The 10673-nt window shown below is 36.5% G+C and overlaps 1 protein-coding gene across 1 annotated transcript in view; it reads right to left on the reverse strand.

Moving 5' to 3' along the window:
- Window positions 1-10673, reverse strand: part of LEPR (leptin receptor) — an 87968-nt gene that overhangs the window by 72519 nt on the left and 4776 nt on the right. The window contains exons 2-3 of the mRNA XM_008573983.1: window positions 8492-8818; window positions 3673-3868 (exon numbers count right to left, since the gene is read on the reverse strand). Of these exons, the coding sequence (XP_008572205.1) occupies window positions 3673-3868; window positions 8492-8818 (523 nt within the window). The remainder of the gene's footprint in view (window positions 1-3672; window positions 3869-8491; window positions 8819-10673) is intronic.

Here is a 10673-nt window from a genome sequence, read left to right on the forward strand (position 1 = left end):
TGGCTTGCACATACTAAAATGTTTCTTGATGGAATAACAGTTACTAAAATGTCTCAATTAACATTTAGCACTTTTGTTTACAAACAACATTTTTTTTGTCTCTAAAATGTCACTTGGTTCTTTTTTATATCTTCAGTTCCTCTCATTCTTTTCGTGTGTAGCACATATTAGTGATACTGTCTTTGCCAATTCTATCATATCTGACATTTCTGGGTCTGTTGCTGTTGACTGGTTTTTCTTTATCTCTTGGTTAAAGGTCACATTTTTCCTATTTCTTCATATATCTAGGGGGTTTTTTGTTGTTTTGTTTTGTCTTTACTGGATACCAGACGTTGTTCATATTACTTTTTTAAGTATTACATTGTATTACTTTGCTTTTTTTTTTTTTTTTGTCCTTTTTGAGACCGGCCGCACCGTGCTCAGCCAGTGAGCACTGTGAGCACACCGGCCATCCCTATATAGGATCCGAACCCGCGGCGGGAGCGCTGCTGTGCTTCCAGCGCCGCACTCTCCCGAGTGCGCCACGGGCTCGGCCCTATTACTTTGCTTTAAAGAGCGTTGGACTTTGTTCTGGAGGTCAGTTAAGTAACTAGGGCAATGGCTTGAATCTGTTAAGGCTTCTTTTAAGCTTTCTGGGGAGAGTAACCTTGACTCTACAGCTAATTTTGCCCCACTTTTAAAGTATGGCTATTATGCGGTTCCTACTTAATGTCATTTATATTCAACAAGGTCTCTCTAATCTGGTTTGTGGAAACTTGAATAATTCCTGGTCCTGTACGACTTTTATGAATTGTAGATTACAGCTCCCTAATAATTGCTCTCATTCTAGAAGTTTTTCTTACCCATTACCATGAACAGATTAGTATTCAGCCAGAGTCAAAACGACTCCACTGCAAATTTCTGTGTACGTCCTTGCTTTAATGTACTCTACCTCATGAATTTCAGCCACTTACACTCTCTGAATACCTGTCTCTGTTTCCTCAATTCAGCAAGGTTGCTGGGCTCGGCTTGAGTTCCCCAGTCCTGTGCCATGTTCTGGAAATGCAGGCATTCCAAAAAGCCTGAGTAATGGCAGGACGTGCTTTGTTTCCTTCTCTCTGAAATCACAATTCTGGTCTGCCTTTGTTCAATGTGTGGAAATAGCTATTTCCCACATTTTATACAGGTTTTTAGTCATTTGTAATGGGGGAATAATCCCAGGCCCTTTTATTTCCTCTTGGAAGAGTTACTTTTTGTATTAACTTTTGAAGATATCATGTACTCACAAAGTTCAAAACTTTGTCTTCTTTAAAAGGAGTAGTGAAATGGGGGTGGTTACTTGATGGAAATTTTCAAGCAAGGAAATTTATTTTTGAAATGGCATGCTGATCAGCTGAGAGGGGATAATGGCAGGAATAAAGTCCTGGAGTAGGTGACAGGAGATGGGACTCAGAACACATGAGAAAGGGTTCACCTTAGACTGGAACACAGAGAATTCATTCACCAAAAAAAAAAGGAGAAAAGGAAATTGCTCCAGCACTGACATGAGCAGCTTGGTAGACTGGGGTGAGAAAAACAATCACTGGGTAATCTCTACCTGCTTCTGTTTTCTCAGTAAAAATAAAAAGCACGAACATCAGTAAGTCTCTCTGGCTCAGTCTCAAGGAGGCCAGCTGCAATGCTGTACGCAGCCCTATGGAGAGATCCACGTGACAAGGAACTGAAGAAGGCCTCCAGCAACAGCCAGGAAAGAACGGAGGCCTTCAGTCCAACAGCCCATGAGGAACCTGAAAGCCCCCAGAGTGAGCTCAGAAACAGATCCTCCTAAAGTCAAACCTTGAAGTGACTGCAGTCCTGATGGCTGACACCTTCACTGCAGCCTCATGAGAGACCTTGAAGCAGATGCCTCCGACTAAGCTGCACCTGGATTGCTGGGCCCTCAGAAACTGTGAGATAATAAATGATTGCTGTTTTGAGCCATAAAGTTTTGAGGTAATTTACTATATGATGATAGATCACTAATGCAGATAGCCATAACAAATACCTAAAAATGGAGGACTGGCTTTGGAAGGGCAACAGATAGAGGCTGGAAGGATTTGGAGAGGCATGGTAGAGAAAGCCTAAATTGCCTGAACAGACTGTTAGTAGAAATCTGGACTTCAAGGACACTGCCAGTGTCCTTGGACACAAAAGGAAGTGAGGAACATATTCTTGGAAACTGAAGAAATTTCTTGTGTAGTAGCAGAAAGCTTAGTTAACACTATCATCCATAGTTATGTAAAAAGCATAGAATGTGCCTACTGAACTGGGTGATGTATTTAAGGAGATATCCAAGCAAGTGTTGAAGTTGTATTTTGGTTTCTTCTTAGTGTAAGAGGAGAGATACATACTGAAGAAAGCCCTGTTAAACGAAAGGCACCAAGATGTGATAGTTTTGAAATACCCAGCCTCTCCAGATAGCAAACACTATTAAGATTAAGAAATGGTTTCTGAGCAAAGATTGAAGAGAAGTAGAGAACACCTCTGCTCAAAGAGATTTGTGGGCTTTTATTTACTGGAGTGAACCCCAGTAAGATTCACAGATGGCCTGTGCAGTTTTGTGAGAGAATTATATTAGCAGAAACATGGCTAATATAAACTGCTAACATAAAGACTGAAGAAGTACAAAATGTAAAAAAGCCATTGGACACCCCAAAATTGTGCTGACACAAAGCAGGCTGAGGAAACCACTCAGCTACAGATATGTGCTACTTTTCCTGAATCAGGGAGGTTACTCAGGCCAGAACCAAGAGTCCAGAAGGTGGAGCCAAGAACCATGGATTTGAGAATAAAGGAATAAACGAATCTGAAGGGTGCTGGGAGAGATGGCCAAAGAGTGAGATTCTTGAAATTGAGATTATAGAAAGAGCGTGCTTATCAGTGATGACAAAGTTCTAGTGTATCCATGAGAATGGGTGAAGTAGGTGGGGTGAAAAATACTAGAATATTGGAAGTAAGGCACTCGGGAAGTTGAAGATCACCCACATGGATGTTGAAACCACCAAGAATGCTGACAGGGGTAATGGTGAAGAGACAAAGTAAACCAGGTGTTAGTAGTTACAAAAGTCCAAACTCCTTAACATAACTAGGAGGGCTGTTTATAATCTGATCTTTGCTTATTCCTGCACCCTGATTTCTCTTCATTCCCAGCCTCCCAACCCAACCACACTCAACTTTTCAAGTCCTCAAATGTGCTATATGTGGCTCTGGGCCTTTGCAAATGTTCTTCACTCTCTCTGGCTCATTCTACTCTGCCTTGTCCTAATTTAGGCTGGATATTCTTAGTGTATGTTTCCACAAGTCCCTGTGTTTATTACATCACAGCATTTTCAGACTTTGCTGTTAAGTTTTCTGTTTTTATAAGAGACCACTAGCTCCAGGGGGACAAAGGATGAGTCTATGTCATCGAACACTGTTCCCTACTCTCAGTTCAGTGCCTGGTATACACAGTAGGAAGGAAGAAGAGGATTTCCTTCCTAGGTCTAAGATAAAACGTCTAAAGTAGTTTCAAAATATAACATTTCTAGGGTATCTGTCCTGCAAATTCTCTGACAAACATTAATATCTGAGCTCAAACAATGCTCTCCCTTAAGGGACATATTTATAGGATTTTAAATCCCTTATAAACACTAGGTTTTATTCCTTAAAAAATACACTTTTTTACAGATGGAAACATTTGAAAGATTTCTCTTGTGAATTCTCCAATGTCCAGTAAAGGTGACTTGATTAAAGACTTTTCTACAGTAACCACCATAATGGATTTTCTCTTCCGTGGAGGTCTCACTTGTTAAATTTGCCAGTTCTTCCTCCTGATCTGAAGTCTTATTTAAATTATTTGGAGATATATTGCCTAACAAGGCAGACAAAAATAGAATTAAAGGTAGAAATACTATATGATAATTGGTAAAATGAACATATTAACCAAATCATACAGAGGTATAATGTGGCAAAAAAAAAAAAAGAATGTTTCTCATATTGCATGCAATTATGGCAGGTTTTACTGTACTAATATTTTTAGAAAACTGGATTCAAAATAAAAGCAGGCCAAAAGAATCTGTTAAATTCATCATAAAAGCAATTTGAAAATCTTCCTAATTTATCATTATTTTCTCATTTTTCTGTGCTACTCCAAGTGAGTGACTTTAAAAAGTAGTCCAGTGGTCTAACGTAACTTACAAATATTAGACATGGCCTGTAATCAATATAAAACTGAGAGCAGTAGCAGCTATGCACATTTTCTTCCTTACAGTATGCTTGTAGAAGTGTGCATGTACATAATATATTTGCATATATGAACTAATTTATTCTCAATCTCCTCCTTTCCTTATTATTTTATTTAAGTACTCTTGGAAGTACTTTATAATACTTAATTATAGTACTTAATTTATAGTACTTAATTAACTTTATAATTTAGTTTTAGTTTCTAGACTATTTATTCATGTGGAACTGTGACTGCATGTGAGGAGCAATTAATATTGCCCAGAGATCAATACTGGAAATTTGTACAGAAATTGATACAATGACAATTGTGACATAGCATCATCCCATTGGAGGACAGGTTAAGATGTCTCCTTTTGTTCAAAGTGTAGTTACATCTTATTAGGTGAAAGCACGAAGTTATAGAGAAGTTGTAGGGAAATTCAAGCATGTATAGAAAGGTATATGTGCAGGTATTGATGTTCAATTGTACCCCACAAACAAGTAATCAATTATGTTTCAATAAAAAAAAACTTACTGAAATGAAAAAAAAAAAAAAAGGTGTATGTGGATGTCAAGTAGCCAAAGGGGTGAATTATGGTGGAGATTAGGCTATTGTCTCTCAGCTTCAAGCCCACCCTGTCCTCTGTTTTGCTATGCTGAGTCTGGAACTCTGCAAACCATAGTTCTCCTCTACTACCTAGATTCTTGTTAAATTCTACCTATGGGAGCACTAAAGAGAGACTAGAAGGCTAACAGGAACAATTCTGGTTCCCATTCTTGAAAATATCACCCCAGCAAAGGTTCTTCACCTGAGCAGCAGCAGTTGATTCCCGCAACCACGTGCTGTAGGTTGAATGTCCCCCCAAAACTCATTGAAGCTTGATTCCCATCATAACAGTGGTAAGAGTAGGAAATCCAATTATAGCACTTGAAAGGTGGGGCCTTTTAGAGTTGATTAGATCATGAGGACTGCAACCTTGTGAATGAATTAAACCATTCATGGAGTACTGATTTAATAGTTCAGTGGGTTAGCATGGCTGTAGACTGGTGGCTTTATAAGAAGAGCACATGAAAGAGCTCTTACCATTCTAGCTATGTGATACCCTCATCACCACAGGACTCTGCAGAGATTCCCCACCAAGAGGAAGTCCCTCACCAAATGCACCCCCTGGACTGTAGACTTCCCAGCCTCCAAAACTGTAAGAAATAAATTTCATTTATTTGTAAATTACCCAGTTTCAGGTATTCTGTTATAACCAACAGAAATCAGACTAATACACCAGCTTTTTAACCATATTCTCAGAACCAGCCATGGTATGTCTTCTCAAAGACACCTGTACACCAGCCAGCCGTCTGGCATCCCCTCCTCGGATACATGAGTTCCAGCTCTCCAGGGTCCCTTCATCAAGTGCCTATTGAACTAGTATCAACCTCCTCAGAGGTCAGCTCTTCAGGGCCTTCCACCAAGTTTCCCTTTGTTCTGGCAACCGCCCCTTCCACTCCCCTGAACCAGTGCTGGCTAAAGACCTATCACTTCCACATTGCCAAATCCATATATATTATTCAGACCTTGTTACACCTTTCAGCTATATCTGATCATTGACCACTCACTTCTCCCACCTTTGGACAATATTATTTCTTTATTCATAATTTTGTGGCTCATTAAGACATTTCTGTAGCGTAAATTGGAAAAATTTTTTAGAAAGCATTTTGGCAATATGTATTCATTCAACAAATAATTTTTAAGCATTTGTGTGAATATTTCCATTGAGTTAATTTTTTAGAGGTAGAACTGCTGATAAGCATAGTAGCTTCTACGTGTGTATATTTAGTAAGTGGTAGCCCAACTCTAAAATCTATCACATTAATGGTGTTCTACATCCGGAATTCAAAACCTGAGTTCCATCAGAATCACCTAAAGTGCTTGGTAAAACACAGATTAATGGGCCCACCCCCAGAATTTTGGATTCACTAATTCTGGGCGGAGCTAGCAAATTTAAGTTTCTGACAAGTTTCAGGTAATGCTGATCTCCTTCTCAACATTACACTGCCTACACATTTTCTTATTAGCTCTTATTTGTCTCAAAAGACTAAACGCACCTGTCTCCTTCCTTAGGAAACCTTTGCTCCTCTCACCAGCTGGACTAGATACACCCATCTAAGGCCCCACATCAATCATGTTCTGCCATAACATCATGTGCCTACCAAAAACACACCTGTACCCATTAAAACTGAAACCCTGTAAATATCTGTCTCAACCACTATCTCCTGAACATCTCAAGGGCAGAGATCATAACTATTCATTTTTCCTTTTTTGAAATGTCCTTATGTTTCTTTTTTATTATTATTGTGGTAATATATATAATAACAGAACACTTAAAATGGTTGAAATGGTAAATTTTATGTTAAGTGACATTAAATACACTCGTGTTGTTATGCAACCATCACCACCATCCGACTCCAGAACTTTTTTCATCTTCCCAAACTGAAACTCTGTACCCATTAAACAATAACTCCTCATTTCCTCCTCCTCCTAGCCCCTGGTAACTACTCTTCTACTTTTTGTCTCTATTCAACTTTATATGGACAGCTTCTAGCACATTGCCCATCAATAACTGCAGAACTAAAAGAGGTGAGTCTCTTTCCCTTTAAGCACCAAGTAAAAGAACTAATGAGAAATAATTTTAAAGAGTTAAAATTCATATAGAAATGGTATATATATTATCACTGAAGTTATTGGAAAACTTGAATGATATATCGGCTATTAGAATTATAAGTGTATGAGGCTATGAAAGTATATTTCACTGCACACTGAAAAACTCACCTGGTTATGATGAATGTAACTATTGGTGATTTGAAATTTTGGAAGCAAGACTATCAACAATGGAAAATCATGACTATCTTAAGACAACATTAATGTATTTCCCCAAACCAGAAGGATTTTATATTAGGGACGTTGCAATACTGTTGAGCTCTATGAAGTAAACAGCCTACTTCGCAGATTAACAGATTGAAATCCTCAGTAACCACTACTTAGTCTAATAATTTTAGTTATGAAAACATAAACTCACTTTAAAGTAACTATTTATTAGCCTTCAATTATAATGTAAAATTAAAATCTATAGCATCATAATTATTCCTCTTCCTAACTGAAGAAAGTACTAATATTTTTTAAAATTTCAAGGCTCATCACTAGGATCTTGACTTCTTAAATTCATTCTTCGTATATTTAATAATCACTAGATTGGCTAACTTTTAAGTTTTCTTACAAATTTTTTAAAGTGCTTCCTTTAAAGTTAAATTAATGGCTATCAACTGAATTGGAGACACTGGGAATTATCACTTCTAACTTGTTTTAAAAACCTGATTTTATTGCATATTTATGCTTTATTCTTATTCCTAAACTGATTTAAACATTCAGGAGTGTTTCTTCCATCTAATCAGTGGTGTGGAACAAGGGGCGATTTTGTACTTCAAGGGATATCTGGAAATGTCTGGAGATTTTTTTTATTACAACTGGAGAGGAAATGCTACTGGCATCTAGTAGGTAGAGGCCAAAGCTGCTGCTAAACATCCCACAATGTGCAGGACAGCCCCCATCAACAAGAATTATCTGTCCCAAAATGTCAATAGTATCAATTCAGAAATCCTGAAGAACCCTACACGGGAGTGCTATACTTATATACACCTACACTTTTACACTGTAGGTCTCTTCACATGGCTTGAGTCAATTGACTCCACTCTACTTAGCTTTTTCATAAGACTTGGAAATAATTTGTTGTTTATATTTCCAGAGCAGAATTATTAACTACACTAGCTAGATTCAGTATGCATTATACTTAACAAAAATTCCTTGATGTAAAATGTATATTGTTTCAGAGAGATTCCTTGCTTGAGTAAGTAATATTATTCATAAATGTTTTCAAATTTAACTCATTCAACAGTATTATTAGTCATTTGATATCTTATCTATTTAATGAAAATAAGGTGTGCTTTTTCCATTTCAAAGCAAATTAAAGGAGTACAAGGAATGCACTTAAAGGTAAAAAGAGTTCCCTTATTACATTTTTATGGGATATAAAATAATTTGGAGCTTATTGATTAGTTTGGTAACATGATGAATTCTAATTTTATTACTATTATAAAAATGATAATATAAGTTAAGAATCACATCCATAAGACATATATTTCATACAACTTTCAGAGAATTAAAACACCTTGTTCAATATAGTTAAAAAATAATAGCTAATGCTTGGAACATTAAAATACTTACCTATTTGTTGGAAAACTAAAGAATTTACTGTTGAAACAAGTGTCTTCCCTTCAGTGTTGTCTACATGTACAGAACAGTTTTCATCTTGCTCTCTCCAAAAGCAACAGTGGAAAGTTGTATTGGGTAAGTTAGAAAGGGAGGTAGCACTTGAATTAAATCTAGCTTCAACAACTGCCTCATAATGTTCATTCAAATTTGAAGTGTTCTTTGAGATTCCAGTAGACAAGAAGTAGTCATAAGTTGTATTTGGTGGCATGCAAGACAACTTAAATCTCCAGGGAGTTATTGGATATGCCAAGTTAATTGCAGTTATCACATAAATAAATTCTGTTAAGACATTAAAAAGACACATAGAAAATAAGTAATCATTTTGACTAAAACATAAATAGGAAGTATCTGAGATTAAACCATGTAGTGCTCAGTAATAATTATTTCACTTTCTGAGTGCTCATTCAGTGCCTAATGAATAGCTCTATGCTTCCACTGTACAACGTGTTATACAGGAGAGAGTGCATTTATTGATAGGAATAACTCCACTCCGAATCTAAAAAAAAAATGTGGTTCTCTTGAAAGTACAGAGTAGAATAACGGTTCACAGCGGCCGAGGTGGGGGCGGGGGGATGGAAGTGGTGGATTAATGGGTACAAAGCTATGCTATCTACCCTAAGAAAATCATTGTACAGTATATGCATGTATTGAAACAACACACTGCTCCCCACAAATATGTATAAATAAGCATTTTTTAAAAAAGAAAGAAAGAAAAGAAAAGAAATAACACCACGTCGGCACCTCTTGTTGGAATTCATGATTCATTTTTCCTTATAAATCTGATATCTCATATTTACATTTTAATGAAAGGAAATTAACACTAAATATTTTATTTTCCTTTTCTAAAAAAAAATTACTCTAACTTCCAGCATAAATGGAAAATATCTGGATGTGCAATTATATAAACAAACATTAAAGTGCTGTTTTAATATTTATTAAAGGGAGCAACACCAAAATGTTAACACTGCTTTCACTGAGTGCTTTTAGAAATGGTTTGTCTTCAACATGAGGACAGCTGGATGATCTCCTGAACCTGCCCATGATCCTTCAGACATAAGACACCATATTAGACATGCCCTTAACTCACTTTCCAAGAAATAATATACAACGATAGACTTCTTACAGGAAACTTCTACTGATGATTAAATTCTCACTTTTTAAACATGTAAAAATTAAGAACAATTATGTATCCCCTCCAAAAACTTAAAATTTACTTATTTTTAAATAATTATTTGAAAATAAAACAATAATTAATTCTCCATAATTCTTCTTTTCTAAGTTACCCAAATTAAAAACAACTGTGTTGTCTCATATACACATTAATGCAGAATGAGAATTCTGTATGGATTTGCACTGAATGAGAATTTTGAAGAATTATGGTAAATGTAAAAATGGAAGAAAATAGAAGCAACCAAGTTCTTCAGTAGGTGAATACGTAAATAAACTATGGTCCATCCAGACAATGGAATATTATTCAATGGTGAAATGAGCTATTGAGCCATGAAAAAGACATGGAGGAACCTAAAATCCATATTGCTAAGTGAAATAAGCCAATCTGGAAAGGCTACCTACTGGATGATTCCATTACATGGCAGGTTGGAATAGGCAAAACTATGGTCACAGGAAAATGACTGGTGGTTGCCAAGGAGTTAGGGGGGTGGGAGGGATGAATAGACGGCACACAAAGGATGAATAGTGCAGTGAAAGTATTCTATATGACTCTGTCATTGTGGATAAATGTTATTATACATTTGTCAAAACCCATAGAATGTACAACACCAAGTGTGAACCCTAATGTAAACTATAGACTTTGGGTGATGATGTGTCAGTGCAGGTTCATCAATTGTAACTAATGTGCCACTCTGGTGGGGGGTGTTGATAATGAAGGAGGCTGTGCATGTTGGGGGGGGCAGGAAGTATATGGGAAATCTCTGTACCTTGCTCTAAATTCTGCTGTGAACCTAAAACTGCTGTAAAAAAAAAAAAAAAAAAAAAAAAAAAAAGTCTATTTAAAAATGTAAGAAAACAGAAATTCTTAAAAAATTAATCCACAAATTTATTTTTTAAATTACAAAAGCAATACATGTAAAACTATTCAAACAATACATAGGTAATGACCGTGAATAGTTTGGTT

Source organism: Galeopterus variegatus, unplaced genomic scaffold (assembly GCF_000696425.1).
Source record: "Galeopterus variegatus unplaced genomic scaffold, G_variegatus-3.0.2 Scaffold979, whole genome shotgun sequence".
Classification (NCBI taxonomy): domain Eukaryota; kingdom Metazoa; phylum Chordata; class Mammalia; order Dermoptera; family Cynocephalidae; genus Galeopterus; species Galeopterus variegatus.